A 22,133-nucleotide genomic window follows, 5' to 3' on the forward strand; every position below is an offset into this window, starting at 1 on the left:
ATATGGTATAGCTGAACTAAGAGTCAAGGTTCATGGTATGGTAAAAGGCAAAGAATATCTGTAAGGTAAAGCATCTTGAGAAAAATACCAAAGTGATATGCTGACACTTTTCCCATTTTATTTATATTATATCAAAGGGTTTTTAAAAAAAAAAGACTTTGAAAAAATATTTTTTACTAATGGGTAGTAGCTAGGGAGCTTAATGACCAACTTATTGGATGAATGAATTCTCCTGATACGTATTTATTGAGCATTTACTATGTAGCAGGCAGATTCTAATAATCAAAACAAAACAGAAAAAAAACGCTGCCCTCATGGAACTCCTTGGTGGAATCGTCTAATGTATAAATACATACAGAGCCTAAGTTATCTAAAATCTGACGGGTACATTTGTGCTCAAATTTATTAAATGAACTGGTGAAAATCAAGAACAGAGAAAGGGATGGGGTGAGATGGTCATGGGGGAAATAGGAGGAACATATCAATGACTTTTCAGTTCAGTCCCCAATAATTTTCTTCATTAATTATTTATGTCATCATTTTTATAATATCTTACAATATCTGATTGGCATTTAACAATTGAAAATAATACTACATTTATAGTAAATGTCTACAAATCAAAGGTCAGGGACTATAATCACTCTTGTATATACCTTTGACAACCACAACCCTCCTATCATACTTGCTTCACAAAACCACAGCCATGGCTAAAGCAACCCTTCACCTACTCCACACCTACACTCATGCAAATGAACATGGCTGGAGAACATCCACACTCATAGTTCATGACCATGAACATCCATTCAGTATATATATATTTCCCTAATCTCTTCCTTTGCCTAGTCTTTCAGATGATTATTTCACATCCTCTCTCTTTTAAACAACCAATACCTTCTCCCTCATCCTCACATTTAGCTGTTTAGCTGTTTTTGACCTTGCTTCCTACTTTCCTATTGAGAAAACTGAGGGAATAAGAATCAGCATCAAAACCCACATACATACTCTGCTTTCCCATTGGCTGCTAAAGACAAGTACCTACGCACCACTGTGCAATCTGGTCCCAAATTTCCATTCCCTCTCACCTAATCAATGACATTGCTACAGTAAGTGTCCCCCTTTTCCCCAATCATCAATTTTTCACATCTGTAATTCTTATCTTAAAAAAAATTTGATCCTGCTTTTCCTGATAGCTACCACCTCATTTCTCTGCTCACCTCTGCAGCAAAAACTGCCCCAAAAGAGTTGTCTAGATTCACTGTCTAGAATTCCTGTCCTCCAATTTTCTTTTAAATCCACTCCAAGCAGGGCTTTGCCTCCAACTCTCCATCAACATTGATCTTACCAAGTTTACCAATGACCTCTGCATTGCAAAATCTAATTTTCAATTCCCAGTCCCCTTCTTACTTGATACATCTGCCTCATTTGACACTACTGACCATTCTCTCCCCATAGAATATTTTCTTCACTTGGCTCCAGGACACAACTATCTCTCAATTTTTTCCTTCTACCTCACTAAAGGCTCATCCTTTACCTCCTTTGCTTCTTTCTCCTCTTTAACCCTTTACCAGGGCATAAAGGCTCCATCTCTGTTCTCTTTCCTTCTCTAGCTACACTCTCCTTGGTAATCTCAACCAGCTTCACATGGTTTCCAGACCTCTCTCCCAAACTCACATATTCAGTTTTTTCTTCAATCTCTCTACTTGGATAACTAACTACCCTGGTCCAAGCCATCATCTCTCTGAATTATTTGCAACATCCTCTTAACTGGGCTCCTGTTGCTACTCTTGCCCTCTACAGTCTATTCTCAATGCAGCAGCCAGAGCAATCCTTTTTAAATGGCAAGTCAAGCTTGTCAGTCCTCTGTTCAAATCCCTGCAACAGCTCTCCACTTTCCTCAGAGAAGAAGACAAAAGTCTTGTGCTATTGTGGTCTTCAAACCATGTGCTATCTCCCTGATTACTTGTGACCTCATCAGCTCATTCTTTGCTGTTAACTGAATAAGCCAGGCAGCAATATGCTATTCTAAAAATAGCAAGATGGTCAGAATACCTGAGACAGAGTGAGTAAGGGAGAGACTGGCTGTAGATGATGTTATAGAAATTGACAGGGACCAGATCAGGTAGAGCTTTGCATGCTATAATACTTAGATCTTATAAGAGACAAAAGTTCACTAGAGTTTAACAGCTGAATTGTTAATCTGATTTATTTTTAAAAGATCACTTGGACATAGTTAATTTTACTTGGGAAAGGTAAATTTTTCATAAATTGAGTATAAGAGAAGAAGGTAAAGAAGAATTAGAAAGCTTTTTGCAATAGTCGATAAAATAAAACAGTGATTTACACCACAGTGATCAAACTCAAGGTCTAATTTGAAAGAAAGGTCAAAAGGATTTATTGACAGAGTTGTAAGGAGAAAAAAAATATATATCAACTAGTAGTTGACCCCTGAACAACACAAGTTTGAACATTTCACTGGCCCACTTATATGCAGATTTTTTTCAACAGTAAATACTACAGTACTACATGATCTGTGATTGGAGGCCAAGGAAACTTGGATAGGGAGGAAACGTGGCTGCGGAGGGAGTACTATAAATTACAGGCAAATTTTCGACTGCGCAGTGGTTTGGAATCCCTAACCCATTGTTCAAGGGTCAACTGTATCATAAAACTCTAATATTATTCCATTACAAATATGACCAGACTAAAAACCATCTTAAATTAGCTGAGAAACTTCTCACAATGCTAAGAATTAACTTGCACTTCATTAATTCAACATCAGTATAAACCCAGTGTAATAATACCTTATTTATATGGATTTAAAATAAGGAGTAGGAAAACTTTTTCTTAAACATTAGCTGTATATAGGAAAAGAAAAGGATGTTAAGCTTGAAAATATGGTGTCAAGTCGGTCAAAGAAAGAACGTATCAAATGATGTCTTCTTTTTGAATATTCACTTTCCATAAACTGGTATTCTTAGATGAATAAGTCATACACTGATGAGCCTCAGTAATTTAAATCTTTGGAACAAAATGGGACAATAAGTATTTTAACTGCAGAAAACTTATTCTGACCATGACCAGGTTACCAGTTCTCAAAGGAGACATATCACTGAAACACTGTTAATCCTAGGCAAAAGGTCAAAGGTTTTCTCTACTGCTAGACCACCTGTATAAATCCACCCTAAGTCAGCAGTGACAAAATGCTTTCCTCTGACATCAAACACTTAACAAAACCAAAACAGAATTAAAGTAGTTTAAAAACATCTTACTCTGGCAGCACAAGCGAAAGAATCAGGGCCATGAGCTGCATTTCTTATGCCATCTGTTCCAAAGAGAGCTCTAATGCTTCCAGGAGCATCTGTACGCGCCAGTCCAGAGTTCGCAGGTCCAAGGAGTGTTTTCCATTCACATATAGCATCATCTCTTAAAATCTCCATGGCAATTATAGGACCACTGGTGATAAACTGGATCAGCTCACTGTGAAACAGGTGAAAGATTGATTTGCTTCATTTTTCTATCAACCTAGGTACCTCTCTTAACAACAAGGATATATTACAATTTGAGTATTTCAACACATACTCATGATCATGATCTCAGAACTATTGGACATAGTGAATTTTACATGGGCAAGATAAAATTTTCATAAATTGAGTGCCTTACAGTGGCCCGAGTCTCTGTAAGTCACTAGTGTTGTCAATTACTGTTAGCAGAAAAATCAATCTTTCATTGAACTAAGACTATTTCATTGACTTAAAAGGCATATTTTTGATCTATGCTTTCTGCATTGCTCTGAAGGTACAGAAGAATCTTTTTATTTTCACGTGGTTTACCACTGCAGTCAAATGAAATTGCAATAGAGAAAGTGATGAGTGATGTATTGTAATATATTTGCAGTAAGAATTTACTTAATTATGTTTGTGTAGATCTATTAGAATTCAAAGAATGACAATGAATTTTCAGTCAATAAGTGTTGAGTTGGTCTAGTGACATATAAGACATTACACTAGAAGCTGTTAATACTCTAAACACATACAAAGACTATAACAAAGAATAATTTCCAAGACAGCTGTAGATGCCTATTCTACACAAGGTTTGAGAACATTTTTATAATGTGTGGCTTAAAATAATCTATACCAAATAGCATTTCTATTGCAGCAGCTTGGCTAATCCTTCTTTATTAGAAAAGTAAGTATTCCTCCTTTGTCAATAGCAATATGAGGTGCACAAAAGTCACTTAACTTTAAATACAACCCAAATATTTAGAACATAGTTTCAGTTTCTAACATATTTGTTGCTATATTTCAAAGAACAAAATGTGTATCAAACTTAGTTAACATATAAAGGTTCTTTGAACAATGTTTTATATACATTGAGAATGCTTAAATAAGAGTTTAAAACACAATAGATATTCAACATAAAATGTAATTATCTCTATTTTTAATCTACTGAAATCTAAAAGGAAAGCTATGTTCCTTATGATTTAAACAAAGCATTTTATTTGCTTCTGATTAAAATTTAATGTTTACTTAATGATAAGAGAATTTTCAACTAATAAAAGGAGAGAAAAAACAATTCTTAGAAAAAAAGCTCTCTGCAGTTGCAAGATGTTGCTAAGGACTTTTTGACAAATTATTCTCAGTAGCAAATTTTTGAATTGTAAAATTATAACTCTTTAGTTTTCCACGATATCCTCCATTATATCCCACGAGCCCCAATTTCAGTACCTACTTTAAAAAGGGCCTTGACTGATGATCTATATGAAAATCTGTTGCTTCTTTCCTATAAAATAATCACAATGACAATAGTTAAGAATTATGTAAGGAAATTATTTTAACTTACATGGAAATTATTTTAACTTATATTAATAAAATAATGAAATTCTCTATGTGATCCGTATGTGAGTTAAGGACTTTTCACCAAATATTCTGCTCAAATCTCCCCTCTTTTCAAATTTTTGCTAGTATGGATATCTATGCTAAGATGTAAAATTAAAATGAACAAAAGAGGCAATATTTACTTTATTACTCATGTTCAAATCTACTATCTTCCTTTTCACTAGCATCTTTAACATTCTAAAACCAAAGTTTAACATATGACCAATAAAAATTATTTATTCTTTAAAGTTCAAATAAGTTACATCAAAAAATGCAAAGCCAGGGCTTCCCTGGTGGCGCAGTGGTTGAGAATCCGCCTGCCGATGCAGGGGACACGGGTTCGTGCCCTGGTCCGGGAAGATCCCACATGCCGCGGAGCGGCTAAGCCCGTGAGCCATGGCCGCTGGGCCTGCGCGTCCGGAGCCTGTGCTCCGCAACGGGAGAGGCCGCAACAGTGAGAGGCCCGCATACCGCAAAAAAAAAAAAAAAAAATGCAAAGCCATCTTCAAATTCAAAATTTGTTACCTCCTACAGGCTTTAAACCTGAGAGGTTAGCCTAGAATTTTAATTTAATAGTTATAGTTTTCTTCCTTAGATCACTCTAAAAGAAAGACTATGTACTTGTCTTTTTAAAGACTGCTTGACAAATTATGCATATCAATGTATTCTTATTGGTTTTTAATGTATTAAAAATGAATCCTTGAACTTACATCCCCCCCCAAAAAGGGATAATATAGAGATATTCAGAAATCTGAATTTATTAAGGGCAATCGGGATTTACTTTTAAATTTATAGTCCCACAACTATAGAGACAATGAAAGGATAACAGACTTTAACACTGATTTTAAAAGTTATTTAGACTTTTCGGTTAATCAAACCAAGTGTCTCAAACTTGTATAGTTTTCTCAAAGACTTTAAACTGAATTCATAGTATATGACAAATATATGTCAAATATATGTCAACATCAACTTTTTATTTTTTTTTTATTTATTTATTTTTTTTTGCAGTATGCAGGCCTCTCACTGTTGTGGCCTCTCCCGTTGCGGAGCACAGGCTCCGGACGCGCAGGCCTAGCGGCCATGGCTCACGGGCTTAGTTGCTCCGCGGCATGTGGGATCTTCCCGGACCAGGGCACGAACCCGTGTCTCCTGCATCGGCAGGCGGATTCTCAACCACTGCGCCACCAGGGAAGCCCTACATCAACTTTTTAAAATAGCAAATTAAAGTATCCCCTAACAAAAGATTAACCTTTCAGGCTTGATAATTTAGTATGCAATGCTTTAAGATCTTATAGGCACATTACAAAATGAATTCACTTAATAAGCTATATCAGGATACACTTTTATTTAAACCAAGTGTATTAAACTATTCTCTTTGGCCATGAAAAGATTATGAAAGTATACTATGCAAGTATAGAAAATGAAATTCATCCCAAGAAATGGAAGGGGAAGAAAACTCATTTTTCTAGAGGCTACTATATGCCCAACATTAAATTTTATTATTCCTCATAACAATATACTGAAATACATATGATCATCTTCATTTTACATTTGAAAATAATGAAGTTCAGCATGATTACATAACTTTTCCAGGTCAAAGTGCTGGTAAGGGAAGAAGGACAGGGAGATTTGAACCCAAATCTCTGACTGCTTATGACCTTACTATTACCAACTTCAGAAAAAAAAAAAATTCTAGAGGGTAAGGAAAAGAATTCATAAAAATGATATGGATATTCTGTATTGCAGCCTAAAATGAGGTAAAACTGAGTATCTAAAAAACCTCAAGTGGGGAGTATTTTAGAAGAGTTAGGAGCGAGGCTACTAATATGACCAATTCTAAACTTTAACACAACTGAACTACTAAGAAAAATCATAATGTTTAATATCAGTGAAAAGAAAAATACTAATTACTGCAAGTATCTTATTGCTTTCTTCTAATATGTCACTGACCCCATAGTTATTTCCACTGAAAATCTGTAACTGAAACCAAGATGAGAGTTCATGAATTTTTTTCTCATCATTCTTATTTAATTCCTCCCTTAGAAAGTTTAGATGGAGAGAAAGATTAACAAGTGCATCACCACCTAGAGAAGTCTTTTGTTATGTTTTGTTTTGTTGTGTTTTTATATAGAAATTCACCATTGTCACAAAGATCTATCAATTCTTTTACAAAATACTTACTTAGTGCCTACTTTGAATCAGGCACTGATCCAAGAACTAGAAGTACAAAGTTAGACAGAACTCAGCTTCTGCCTTTCAAATACTGTCATGAGGGAGGAACTGACATTTGAGCAAATAAGTTTAGAAAAGATTTAAGGACTGGGAGATACTCCTCCATGGGTCTCTGGCACTCCTAACATGTCTTATTGGGTATGCCAAGAATGCAAGGCCCCAGCTACTCTTTATCCTAGCCATTTCTTGGAGTTATGTTTATAATGAGAAACTTTGAGGGATGAGGTCATGTCTCTTCAGTACAAAGAGCAGGCTTGTTTACTGCTCATTAATGAAACAGTGGGTAACCTAAGTTCAGTGCTCCTCAGAGGTGATGCAATCAACTGTGTATACAACATCCACCCGGGCCCATATCATAGTATTCCCACGGGACATGAAAGCAAAGGGAACCAACAGAAACATGATGTTCATGCTGCTTACTGAACCATACTCAAGCCCTCTGTCTCTGACTCAGAAGTCTCACGTCTTCTGCTAGCATCCCTGAGAGAGTAACAGACTAACTTATTAGATTTTAAGTTGGGTAAAATCCCAGACTTGACAGTAATATTAATAGAGATGTATGAGGTACTGTAAACAATTTAAAAAGCTGTTACGTTTTCTTGGGCAACTTTATTGTGGAAAGTTTGACACCAAGTTATCAAACACTGGAAGTAGAGAGACATAAAAAAGTTTTAATCTCACTAAAACTATGCAAAGTCATCTCTCCAGAATTCAGTCCCATAGCCTGCTGGGAGGGCAAGCATTCTCGATACAGACAGAAATGGGACAAATGTAACTATGCTCATAAAGGATCATGACCTCGGTTTCTACTAAATAATAGTGATATCACTAGTACTACACTACTACCACTAATAGCTAACACCTATATACACCTACTATGTGCCACGGTTTTACAAAGCATTTTACTTTTATTAAACTCACATAACCCTCATAACAACTTTATGATACAGGTGATGTTATAACCTCCATTTTGCAGATGAAGAAACTGAAGCACAGAGGTAAGTTGTTCAGAGTCACAACCTAGTAAGGGGTGCAGTTACAAGCAATCTGGCTCTAGATTCTGTGCTCTGAAATAGAAGATGCCTGCCTTTCTAGAATATATGTAAACTGGGAGATCTTACCTAGGGGAAAAATTCAAATTATGTCATGACTGGGGTAAAAATGAGGATGTTTTGTTAAAGTTTCTAGGGATCAGACTTATCAAAGCTACACTATCTACTGCTCTCCATTGTCCCTGTTCTCACAGAGACAAAAAAGCAACCATCCCATGGGATAAAGAGCCAGGAACATCAGTGAGAAGACACCTAAGCAAACAAACACACACAAATCAGTGAAGCAACCTAAGAAAACTGCTGGGTCCAGCCCTGCCTAACAGCTACATTAATGTCTCTACCTAACACTGTCTTATTTTCATTAAATAACTTAGAAATTATCTGGTCAGATAGAATGTCTTGCTTTTCAGAGCAGTAAAAAGGTATATCTGCCAATTATATATATTGGAAGGGACTAAAACATTTCCAAACACATGACTTTTGAAAATCTCAACAGTAACATTCCCTTGTCAAATAGAAATAATCTAATATTCACTTATTGTTACAATTATGAAACACTGGTGTTATAAAAGTAGATGGGGTTATGAAAGACAATGAAGAGTTCATGTCTAATAAATAGTTAATAGTATAACCTGACAACTCCTATTTGCTTAGAGATCAATCATCCTTTATGCATCTGATTACCTGTTATCTTCCATTTCCTCATTCTAATAAGATTACTATTCTTTGTCATTCTTTAGACGTTTTTAAACAATGACATGACAGATAGATGATTTTTTTTTTTAAAAAAGGAACCAGACATTACATAACTGAAAATGCTCAAAAAATTTACCTTGAAAGTGTCATCATTTTGAGTTTGGTTAGAGTAAATCCAGCTTTGCTTATTATTTCAATTATTTCTCCTGCTTTTGATACTGCATCTGGTTTAATCAGGGCTAATGTTCTATAAAGAAATAAAGAATAAATTTAAAGATAAAAATAGTTTGGCAGTTTTTACTTATAATTCCCAAGCAGTGGTAATTTCCTTAAAAATCCTAGATCAAACATCAGAGTGAATTATAAACACAAGTGTATTAATGGTCTCTTAAAAACTTATACAATGGAAGTTTACTATTTTTTTGCAAGGAAATAAAAATTAGGTACCCAATCTAGAAAAATAATAAAAGCTTAGAAGGAAAAAAAGTTAAGACTCATTTTAAATATGTCCACATTATAAAACACAGGTGTTTAAGATTTCTATTTCTTAGCATACGCTTTATAAAAGACAACAATTCTCTAAAGAGTTGCATTAAACATATTAGCTTGATTTTTGGTCTCTTAGACTTTAACATGTATATGCCATGCAGTCAGTTCAGCATTGATTTGGAAATAATATAAATTCTTCTATTAACACTTTATTCATAGCATGAATGATATACAAAGAACTAAACTTCTTCTTACCTGAAGATGTATAGGACTAGCGAACACCCTGCTAACTTTTAAAATCACACTTTCCTCTTAGAGGATACATCAGAGCTATGCATTCTCCCCTCTGAAGCCACAGAATTAATGGATTATTAGAGATGGAGATCACCTGAATTTCCTCATTTTACTAACAAGGAAACAAGGCCCAGAGAGGTAACTCTCCAAAGATCACACAGCTGGTCTGTGGCATCCACAGGACAGAACACCCAGCTCACACGACTCTTGGGTCTGTGCTCCTTCCACACCACACCACAAATAATGTTGCTATTAATTTAGCAAAAGGGAGCATAATCACAAATCCTCAAGAATAACATTTGCAAACACAAGGTAAAATCAGATTAGTTGGAGTAATTCAGTTTATCTGGCACACAAAATAAGATAAAAATTTGCTGTCACTTTCCCTTTATTTTCAATTGTTCTGACACATTGGCATTAACTCAAAGAATCCATAAAAGGAGACTGGTAGGCTTTTTCAAAGTAGTCTTTTTTCACCAACGAGACAAACTTAGCTAAGGATATAATGATACAAATATCCTTACTTACAACTAGATATAACTTATGGCTGGCTTTTAAAACTTTTAAATAACAAAAGTTGTTCATTTTTGTCTGATAGGGCTTGTAATAAACGGACTTTTTATTTTGAAGCAAGTGAGTCACTTCTAGCATTTTATATGGCTTCAAAGATACAGTTAAAACTCGTCACTTTTTTTTTTCTCCCGTTGCGGAGCACAGGCTCCGGACGCGCAGGCTCAGCGGCCCAGCCGCTCCGCGGCATGTGGGATCTTCCCGGACCGGCGCACGAACCCGTGTGCCCTGCATCGGCAGGCAGATTCTCAACCACTGCACAACCAGCGAAGCCCCAAACTCGTCACATTTGTAGCTCACATTGTTTAAAATATTATAAAGCCAAACTAACCCATGATTGTTTATGCTAAACTCTGGAAATGTCTTCAAGAACCAAAGCTCTTAAAATATAAAACACATCGGCAATGAACAAGAAGCAATATGAAAAAAAATGCAGTTTCATATTCTCTTTAAATGCCTACAGGAGACAAAGCGTTGATTACTGTGATTAATTACTCTAAGCAAGTTCCTCTGTCACCTCTTCACTGCTTAACTGTTCAGTAGATAATAGTTAAAATGCATTTTGGAGGGAAAATAAGATAGGCTTTAGGAATCATATGTATTATTTAAGAGTGAAGATAGCACACAAAGAAAGTAAAGGGCCACGAAAATGTATTAATAGTGCCGCTGTTATCTGTTGCTGCATAACAAACCACCCCAAAATGTAGTGGCTTAAAACTACAAACAGCTTCTCAAGATCATATAGGTTGGCTGGGGAGTCGTTTCACCTGGAATGGGTCACACTGCTGCACTTGGCTAGTGGGTCGGTTGAGACAGCCAGGCTTCTCTTTCCTTGAGGCCTCAAGAGCTGGAACAGGCAGGGAGATGGAATCTCCCCTAAAGCCTCCACAAAGAAATGTAGCCTTTCCTACCAACACCTTGATCTTAGCCTGATGAAATCTGTGTTGGACTTCTGATATATAAAACTAAGATAATAAAGTTGTATTGTTTAAGCAGCTGACTTTGTAGTAATTTGTTATGTCTTCAATCAAAGACTACAGAGAAAAAAAACTGGAGAGGAAAAACACCTCAACAAAAGAATGGCAAGAAGAAAAAAATAGAAAAGCAGGAAAGCAGTAAAATAGTCGAAATATGTACAAAAATACTAATACAACATATGTAAATGTACATGTACTAGTCTTACCAGTGAAAATCTACAGGTTTTCAGACTGATTTTTTTTTAAAGAGCTGCATGCTGTTTACAAGAGATATATCTACAATATAACTTAAGGCTGAAAGTAAAGCAATGACAAAAAGATATCAACCAAAAGTACATTATCAATCAAATCCATTCTTGAGAAAGAGGGCTAAGGCCACCCATTCCTTGGCTGTGGTCTCCTTCCACCTTCAAATCTAGCAATGGAGACTGGGTGCTTCTCACACTGGCATCTCTCTGGTTCTCTGCAGCCAGAAAGGTTCTCTGGTTTTATGAACTCCTGTGATTAGATTGCACCCACAGAAATGATGCAGAATAATTTCCCCATCTCAAGGCCTGTAATCTTAAATCTACAAAGTCTCTTTGCCATGTAAGGTAACTGTTGGGCTGCACCCACAGGCCTGCAAGCCTTGTAGATGCCCAGCCTCGAGACAGAAGAAAGCCCAGAGAGCAGCAAAAGAGACCTCAATGGTTTAATTGATGGAGGAGCTTACATGTCTGAAGCAAGGTCCTGGAGCAACACCCCACGGTGTGCAGCAGACTGTAGGCAGGCTGTAGCAGCAGTCTTGGCTACTCAGGACAGAGGGAGGCTACCATTTAAAGGGAGGAATTGATGTCAGGTGGGCTCATCAGTTACCAGGGGCTAATTAACAACCCTTACAATTAAGAGAATTGGATAGTCATGTGAGTGAAGCAGGGCCTAGTCAATCAGGGGATCTACAGAGACCAAGAGAACAGCCATCTTGAATGGTCTGACCATACAGTAACATATTCATAGGTTCCAGAGATTTGAACAGGGACATCTTTGAGCAGCCATGATTCTGCCTACTGTACTCTCCATTGGTTTGGAGTTTATATACTATTTTTCTAGTGGTTAGCTGTGAAACCTTTTCATACTTATTTAACTTAAAATTCTTAAAATTGAATAATATCTTGACCCTTTAGAAAGACTTTAGAACACTTTAGCTCCAATGTTCTCTCTTCCAACTTATATAGTTTCATTGTTGTTTTGGACATTCAGTTTTTTGCCTGCATGAGTAAGCCATCTTGGACGATGAGACCATAGGTAAGTAAAGATGAGATAAAGATTGTCTGTGGGAGGGTGGGTGGGGGTGGGGGAGTGAATTTTTAGCAAGGGCTTGGTAATTGAACTAAAGTCTTACTTGAATGCATTTCAGTGCCTTTTTGCAGCTAAAACTCAACTGCTCACCACCACCTAGGAGGATATGTAAAGTAACAGTAATTGGTATTGAGGGAGTAGTTTCCCAAAGGTGAGAACAGAACTGAACTAATACCAGTAAGTGTCTGGTATCCTCCCCTGAGAAGTAGCCTTGGTCTACTTAAAATTGTTAGGCCGATTGGTTTAAAGAAATAAAACTCCAGGAACAATGAGAACATGTGTAACTTTGCTCCTCATCGGTAAAGTGACTTCTACTCCATTCCCCGGAGAGCGCTTCCTCTCTCCACCCCCTTCATTTGCTCCTCCACATATGGCCACATTTAAGGGTTTCTGGTTGTATGCGGCCCTGCCTCTTCTCTCTCAGACCTGCAAGCCCTCATGCAGGACACAGTCTATAGTTCTTCTCCTGCTTCCATCTGTTAGCACAGCGAAGGCAGAGGCCAGCACCTGCATGGAAACCTACCTCTCTCTGGTGCTATGTCTCCCACGCTGGATGGGCAAGTGTGCTCTCAGGGTTTGCTCTAAAGGTATCTCTCTCCCTCAGACAGGCCCCAAGGTCCAGACTGGGAAGGAGGGAAGGGGGTGGGTTGGAGAAGTAGGAATAAACCTCAACCGTTCTCAGAGCTGGCTTATACTAGACAGCCTAAACCAGCACTTGACTTTGATTTGCATCTGGCGCCTATGTTAGTGCTCCATCAGTTAATATTCGGAAGGGAGAATGGAGACTAACTGAACCCAAGAGATAACAAAAAGCCTGTATGATGTCTTTACATCTGAATAGTAAAACCATAAAACATCAATTCATTACCATCTAAAATTAAAATCAAATATTCTAAAAAAAAAGAAACAAAATTTTTAAAGAAAAAATGTTTTTAAATCAAATACTATGACTCATTGACAACTGATAACATTTATCCATTTGATTTGAGGAGCTTTATAAGGAGAATAGATTAAAATTAGCTAAGAGAGTAGATCTTTCATTAAGTTCCCTTACCACAAAAGAAAAATCAATATAAAAAATAATAACGCGGGTGGGAGGAAAATTTTGGAGGTAATAGATAAATTTATATCCTTGATTGTGGTAATGGTTTCATGGGTATATAGTTAGCTCCAAACTCACCAAGTTGTATGTATTAAATATTTATAGCTTTTTGTTTGTCTATTATACCTTAATACAGAGATTTTTGAAAAATAGAATAGAAATGTAAATCGAATGTCAGATTTCTACAGTTAATGGGAATTAGGAAGCTGAGGCTAGTTTGTTAGCTAAATTGAATTATATAGAATTATCTTGATTAGTGCCTCAAAATTAGCAGACAGGCACCATGAAGATCAGCTTTACTCCTCCCTCTCACTATAGGCTTTACTCCAGAAAGAAAATGGTTGAGTATGATAAATATAATAGGGATGTAATTAGTTAATAAATTATCCTTGACACTATATAAAATTGAGAACTAGGCTATTATTACACAGAAGCTATTTCCATAGGACCATGATAGACATGCATGTATTTCTCCATATGCCGACTTCTTTGGTCATTTAAATGAAACAATATATTTTTAAAACTCTTGAATTCTGAAGAAATTTATTTAAATCATCCAAATGGTTGCTGGATTTAACCCACTTGCAGTTAGGAGAGAATCAGAAGAGAAAATGGTGAAACAACTGAAGTCAGTAAAAATAGAATACTGCACATATTTTAATTAATTATATTTATAAAGCCCAAATATTTAAAATCTGTCTTCACATTCTTCTGTTCCTATTTTTAAATCAGTTCATTCAATAGTATTTACCAATATATTAATTAGAGGTTTTAATAAAAAGAGAATGAGTTTTAAAGTCAAACACAACAAGATTTACTTGTTTCCCTTTAGTTTGTCATTGTGTGACTATGGCTGTGTTCTGTAAAATGGAATCAACAACATTCACTGTAGACAAATCAATTAATATATATATTAATTATAATTGTTATAGCTATTACTATTTTATTTTGATTGGGTCATACTATTAACTCTGTCTCTCTAATTCACTTATTTTTGCTAGTTTAAATGAAAACTTGAAGTAGTCTTGAACTGAGATGCCTACCACAATGGTTGACATACAGCATGTACTCAAAAATTAAGCTATAAATATTTATTACTTGTAAATAAAGGAACTGTGGTTGGTGTTTCCTTAATCCCATAGACTTTTACCAGTGGATCTCATAACAGTGAGATTCCTGTTTGTCTAACATTCTTTTTTTCTTTTTTCCTAGTTCAGAGTTGTCCTGGGAATCTTTGGTTTTCATTTTGTATGAGTCATTCACCACCTCACTGATCCATCACCACCTGTGTACTAATACCACACTGAGCATCAAAGAACCTCCAGAATTATAAAGGGCTTGTAAAGAAGTCACAGAAAGAATATTACTACGGGGGGGGGAATCAGGTATTAGGGTAGAAAACCAGCTATTATTTGGGTGGCAAACCTCAAAATATAGTTTGAGAGATTTTTTTTTCTTATAGAATTAAACAGTTTGGGGAGCTTTTTATACATATAGCCTTAACTTCCACCAGTGATCCCTATTTTTCATTACTGCAACAATCACTCCACAAATCCAAAGAATCCCCCAAGTCAGCACAATATAATATAAGCCACAGAAATCAGAGCCAAGAAAGATGACCAAAGAATTAACATTCCATTTCAAATATAGCTCGTGCTAGACTCAGAAAGCTGCAAACTCATAAATGTAGAGGTTGAAAATTACAATGTCATTTTAGTATTATGTTTTCTGGCTAGCCTAATTTTCAGCTATAAATGAAACTTGTTCTGTCTCTCCTCTAAATCAAAATTGAGGGAAAGTCAGAATGACAAAAGTAGCTACGACAAACAATGAAGAGAGAAGACCAGAGAGACACACAGAAGGCACCATACTGCAGTTTCTCCGCTTCACAGGAAGAGCCAAATGCAATGGGAGGGAGAGAAGAAGGCAGGGAGGCAGCCAGCGGGGAGCTCTGCCTCCAAACACAGCAGACTACTTTCAACAACATAAGCTCATTCATTCAACAAAGTTATGTGGGGCATCCCCTATGAATAATGCACTGCTTGAGGCATCACCACCATGGCCTTTAGAGATGCAGTTGTGATCCCAAGACAGATTAAGTTTCTTCGTATCACAATGTTTTTGTATATTTTTTTTCTTTTCAAAATACTCACATATCCTGTCTTCATTTGATCAGTCAATATTTATCAGATATCTATTACGTCTGTGAATAAAACTCAAAAATAGAAAATATATATTCCAAACAATCTAGACAAAAACACCTTTGTCAACTAGATCAAAGGTCATCATTTGAAAACAGGGAGGAAATGAAGAAAAGGAAAGAGTAGATAATAAATTTTAAATTGTTATTCAACGATTCATTTGTCTAACACAGACAAGGTGCTTGGAATGTATGAGATGTGTTAGGTGCCACAGGAGACATAAAAAATGAACTGAGACAGAAAGAGACAATCATTTTGCAGGTCCTACCCATTCTCCTGTGATTAAATCCTCCTATTCTTGATTCAGACAGACGCTGGGCTTTAATCCAGCCTCTACTCTGTGACCTTCAGCAAGTTACCTAACATCACTAAGCCTCAACTTCTCCATCTGCAGAGTGGAGCTAATAATAATATTATTAGCTTGTGTATTAGGTTGTTGTGGGGCTTAAATAAATGATGCATACAAATCATTTTAACACAATACCTTTTATAAAAATAGCTAACAGATATTAATGCTTATCATTACTACTATTAACCATACTTTGGTTAATCACTTTCCTTCCTTCCTCTTCATACCTATTGCTACCATCCTAATTAGTCTATTTTACTACTTAAATTAAAAAAAAAAATTAACCACCAAGCAAGTCATGAAGAACAATGAGCTCTGCCTAGTGCATAATATTCTGTTGTATTTTTACTCATACTCATTCCTCTGACCAGCATTCCTCCGACTTGATCCAACTGGGTAAAAATTCAGTCCATCTCTCTTGATCTTGTCAAATACCTTCACAAAGCCTTCCCTACTCTTCTACAAGAAATAGCTTTACTTTCCTCTGAGTTTCCTTTGAGCTTCTGGCAATCACTACTTCCCCCCCCATAAACCATCTTTATGCTGTACACTAAGACTTACATTTTCAGTTCCCAGTTAGAAGAATGATGAGGGTGTATAAAAGGTTTGCATTTTTTCCTCTGGAAAATAATCACTGCCTAAGACTAGGAGCATCACTTTGTTACCTGAGTGAAGAGCAAATCACAGAATCTGCTCCACAAAATTCTAAAAATATCATAATACTGAACTGGATCACTGAAAAATATCTATACTGTAAAAACAACATATAGAAACAAGAAGTTAGAATTTGGTATCAAGACATACATAATGTTTGAAGAATTTTAAAAAGATTATATACTTGTTTTCTTACTTTTCTTTCCTACTGCCCAGTTGCCGAGCTGTATATTGATCCCCATAGTCAAGTAGCACCAGTTGTCGAGAAAAGACATTCACTTTGTTGCCTATAAATAAATCTTCCAAGTGAAGGTCTTCATATTTGGTCCTCTTTAAAAAGGTGCGATGATTCTTTACATCATGCTGGAACCAAAAACAATACAATAAAACAAATAATTATCAGTAGGTAATGTTAACCTTATAATAAAACTAGAAATAGTTATTAATTTTGCTCTATTAAAGGTAAGTTACATTCTGTTTCACTTTTGCTATAAGTGCAAATCATAATTTCTTTAATAACTTATGTATTTCCTAGTCTACTCTAGTAATAACATAAAAATTACAAATTCAATATTTTAAAAAACCCTGAAAAGAAAGATTTATTTCCAAATCACTGCAGCAAATATGAAATCCCAGAGAAATTCCAAATTTCTGCTTTATGGCCGACACAAAATCCCAATACCAAATAGGTCCACCTGCAAAAGGAGTCCTCAACAAAGGGACACAAAGAAACAAGCAGGACTCTTTTAGCTCAGTCTTCTTCAATTTGACTTTTTGTAGCGATAACAGCATTCAACAATGGTGACATATTTATGAGCATGATAATCTTTATCTATAGCCACTTATTGACTATCACTTAATCCAAAACATAAATAATCCCACTTCAGTTTTCTAACCAAAAAAATCATTTTTTTATTTTATTTTATTTTTCTTTTGTGGTACGCAGGCCTCTCACTGTTGTGGCCTCTCCCGCTGAGGAACACAGGCTCCGGACACGCAGGCTCAGCGGCCATGGCTAACAGCCCTAGCTGCTCCGTGGCATGTGGGATTTTCCCGGACCGGGGCATGAACCCGTGTCCACTGCATCGGCAGGCGGACTCCCAACCACTGCGCCACCAGGGAAGCCCCCCAAAAATAATTTCTATTAAAAGTAAAGACACAAGGTATCTTCTTGTATTGGAATTATAATACCAAAATTTTTTAAATTCCCAAAATAAAAAGAATGTATTTTTAAAAGCAACTATAAAAAAGGCAATCCTATTCCTCTCTGGATCCCGCCTTCACTCCATTTGCCAACTTTAAAGCAAAAAAAAGGCTCACTTACCATTTCAACAGATCCATCCCCTGGGTAAAATAAAAGCTCATAACGTCGAAATAGTGAAGCATTTGGATCATACCACTCTGCAATGAAAACGAATCTTTCACTATGATTCTGTAAAGAAGGATAGAAGAATTTTAACACTAACATATAAAATATAAGCACTCTTGTAAAAATCATACAAATTGAAAGAATTACCAAATATTTGCGATGAAGAAATTTGTTATTATTGTATTGAATAATTCTGCTTTTCAACAGTATGACAGTTATCAACATACCCTCATACATATTTCCTTCTAATTTCTTATTAAACATCCTTAGATATCTCAAAGATGACTTATGAACTGCTTAATACTTCACAGCCATCCAATCATCCTGGATAAATTGATACTTTTTTTAGAACATGAGCTCCTGATCTGACTACTGTGATAATTCAGTCCTTCTGAAAGCAAGTTTACATATAAGCAGATAATCAATAAACTAGTATGAGAAAAAAAAGAAAAATAAAATAGTATGAGAAAAAATTTCTGAGTGGCTAACTCTCAATTACATTTAGAACATAACTGTTCTAAATTTAAGACTCCAGCAGTATTAGGATATTGTTGTCATTCAAATTATAGTAAGCATCTTTACTCTCCTTAGTAATTTCACATGATAGTATCTTTTTATAGAAATAGTGGGAGAATGTGTTAGTCTAGGTCCCCGGAGAAGCAGACACGATGCCAAGACAGGATTAAACGTGCAAAAATGCTATTCTGTAAGAGAAATTCTGTACAGGAAATTCCTACAAGAGAAAATAGGGAGGGATCCAGGGAAGGCTGACAGACCACAATACAAATCTGACCCTGAGTGAAGGAGAGAGTGAAGGAAGACTGGGTGGAATCCTTCTGGACTGCGTTCAGCAAGACCACTACTACCAAATGTAAAATAGACAGCTAGTAGGAAGCAGCCACAAGGCACAGGGAGATCAGCACGGTGCTTTGTGACCACCTAGAGAGGTGGGATAGGGAGGGTGGGAGGGAGACGCAAGAGGGAGGAGATATGGGAACATATGTATGTGTATAACTGATTCACTTTGTTATACAGCAGAAACTAACACACCATTGTAAAGCAATTATACTCTAATAAAGATGTTTAAAAAAAAAAGACCACTGGGCGGTACGCAAGCCAGTCAGCCCTCAGAGAGTTCTCGGACTTCCAGGGACTTCCAGGGACAGGCCTGCTTTAGTATCCCTGCTCCTCTCAGTCACGGGCTGGGAGCAGCCCTTGGGAAGCAAGTCCTAAGCACAAAAGCAGCAGTAGATTCCAGAGCACAGGAGCTGAGGCCCTTTGATCATTTCAGTTCCCTCTAGCTGAAGATCTGTGAGGTGCCTACAATGAAAACGTAAGTCAAAGAATGGCCCTCCTTCCTGGACTATTAGGCAGGATTTCCCATCATATGTTATAAATATCTTAGCCCCAAAGGTCCTTCATCACAATAAGCGAATGAGGACATAAAGAAGAAAGGAATCTAAGGGTTTCGTTGCTAATTCTGGATTTGGCATCTGATTCTCTGGTTATGGTATATAGACGGGTTCCTTTTATGTTAATAATTCACTTATAAATTCTAATAGTACTATGTCTAGTTATATTTATTATTGTACTCATAAGCTATAATGGAGATAGCTTTTAAGACACTATTTTCCCACAATCATCCAAAAGACACATTTAAATAATGTTTATTAGTCAAGAGAAAACAAAGGTAAGAGATATACTATAACAAGCCTTTCTTCATTCATTGTCTTTCATATTGATCCTTATAAATACAGCTTTTTTATTTTTTAATACAGCTTTTAATTTTTTATTTATTTATTTATTTTGTGGTACGCGAGCCTCTCACTGTTGTGGCCTCTCCCGTTGCGGAGCACAGGCTCCAGACGCACAGGCTCAGCGGCCATGGCTCACGGGCCCAGCCACTCTGCAGCATGTGGGATCTTCCCGGACCAGGGCACGAACCAGTGTCCCCTGCATCGGCAGGCGGATTCTCAACCACTGCGCCACCAGGGAAGCCCTAATACAGCTTTTTAAAATTTAGGTTTCACTGTACATTCTAGTATTATACTCTCCTTTTAGTATAAAATTTAAATATTACTGGTTTATTAAAATTTTTACTTATCTATATTAAAATATCCCTTCACTCAAAAACATCTTTGAAATATTGCCTTCACTAAAATAAAATTATGAAATGGAAGAAATGATGAGACATCTAACTGAAGGTAAAAGGGCAAAGAAAGTGATGCAAATGAAAAAACCAATGAAACTTGGCACTTCCATTTATTCAGGCAGCCTTAACCACAAAACCTGCCAATCACACTCTAACTCTGAGGCAGGTAGTAGAATTTTTCATGATTCATCATCCAGAAAACAGTTTTAATACAAAGAAAACAAACTGAGGAAGTACTGTTTCTGGCTGACAACGTAGCTTAGAGCAAATCAATGCTACTTTCCAAGAAAAACTAGGAAAGTTGGATGTTAAAAAAATATACCTGTTTGATGACACTGGAGAGCATCTAAGGCAGCCATATTTGATGATCTAAGATTCAGAAAGACAGGAAGTTCACTGAGGTGAGCACAGCATTCTTTATACTGCTTTTACCTGAGGACATGCGCTGAGACTTAAGTCAAGCTGGACAAGAGACTGAGAATCCCAAGAAGCTGGCAGGGAAAGGCTCCTAAGAGGCAGAGAAGTTAGCAGAGCTTTTGACAGTGTCATGGAGATAAGTAGACAAACACTGGAATTTGGGCCTACCAATGCAGACAAGACTTGAGGGGCAAATATCCGGAAGAAAAGGAAACCATAGAGAAGTGAGCTCAAACCTGTGTTTGTTCAATGGACCTTTCAGTAGCGTCACAGTGCTGGAGGGAGGAAAATGAGAGTTCAAACCCACCAAAAAAGGAGACCACTGATAAACTATCAGGCCTTTCTGTTGTGACTCCTGGAGCATTACACTCCAGAAGCATAGGCAAACTAAAGGTAAACTGATCCTTACAAAATTTGAAACAAGTTTTGTGTTCACTCAATGCTCAATTATGATAAGTGATGTTTCCTCCATTCCAGTCCCCTGCATCTCCAGAAATGGAAATATGGCTTTTCATACACATTGTCAATCTTTCAAAGACAAACTACCAGATATACCAAATAAAGAAGACCAAGAGAAAAAAAACAGACAATAGAAAGAAATCCATGAATACCCTAGTTATTATCTGAAAAGGCTTCAAAATAACGATAGGTATGAAAAATGTCAAGATTAATAATTTCACCAGAGAGCCAGAATCTATTTTTTCATCAATCAGAAATTCAAGAATGAAAAGTAATTGCCAACACAGCATTCTATAACTAGCAAAATTACCCTTCAAGAGGTGAAGGTGAAATAAAGATATTTTTAGACAAGCAAAAACAGAAAATTTATTGTCAATGCACCTGCATTAAAAGAAATTCTAAAGGATGTTCTGAAGGAAAAAAAGAAGATGATTCAAGGAACAGAAGGACTGAAAAACAATGGAAATGTAAATATATGGGTAAATCTAAATAAATAATGCATATACAAAATAACAATAATGTCTTGTGGGATATAAAATAAGTAGAATTTGAATTCAGATCAATAAGAATATAAAGGGTGTGAGGGGTAGACAATATTCTTCAAATTATGTGAAGCAAAAAAAGTATCTCCTACATCAGTTGCTCGACCTTTTCTCAAATTCCAATGAACATCGGTGAAGAGAATGTCTCTTAAGCTAATAGGCACACAAACTGGAGACATCCTGTTCAATTTTTCACCCTCTGTTCTGTTAGAATGACCTTTCTTCATCTCCTAGTGCTCAGACAACAGGAAAACAATTCTCAAAATATTTAATAAATCAGTGCCATTCAAACTTTGAGAAATTAATGATAACCATTAAACATGACAATAATAATTTTTAGAGTATCTACTAAGTAGCTGGTTCTTT

General features: G+C 36.3%; 1 protein-coding gene across 4 annotated transcripts in view; it reads right to left on the reverse strand.

Moving 5' to 3' along the window:
* NME7 (NME/NM23 family member 7) overlaps window positions 1–22,133 on the reverse strand; it is a 255,564-nt gene that overhangs the window by 193,372 nt on the left and 40,059 nt on the right. For all 4 annotated transcript variants that reach the window (XM_059050588.2, XM_067030356.1, XM_067030365.1 and 1 more), the window contains exons 2-6: window positions 18,153–18,260; window positions 17,025–17,191; window positions 8,991–9,101; window positions 4,729–4,779; window positions 3,270–3,477 (exon numbers count right to left, since the gene is read on the reverse strand). In XM_059050588.2, the coding sequence (XP_058906571.1) occupies window positions 3,270–3,477; window positions 4,729–4,779; window positions 8,991–9,101; window positions 17,025–17,191; window positions 18,153–18,260 (645 nt within the window). The remainder of the gene's footprint in view (window positions 1–3,269; window positions 3,478–4,728; window positions 4,780–8,990; window positions 9,102–17,024; window positions 17,192–18,152; window positions 18,261–22,133) is intronic.

This window comes from Kogia breviceps, chromosome 1 (genome assembly GCF_026419965.1).
Source record: "Kogia breviceps isolate mKogBre1 chromosome 1, mKogBre1 haplotype 1, whole genome shotgun sequence".
In the NCBI taxonomy this organism is placed as follows: Eukaryota; Metazoa; Chordata; class Mammalia; order Artiodactyla; family Physeteridae; genus Kogia; species Kogia breviceps.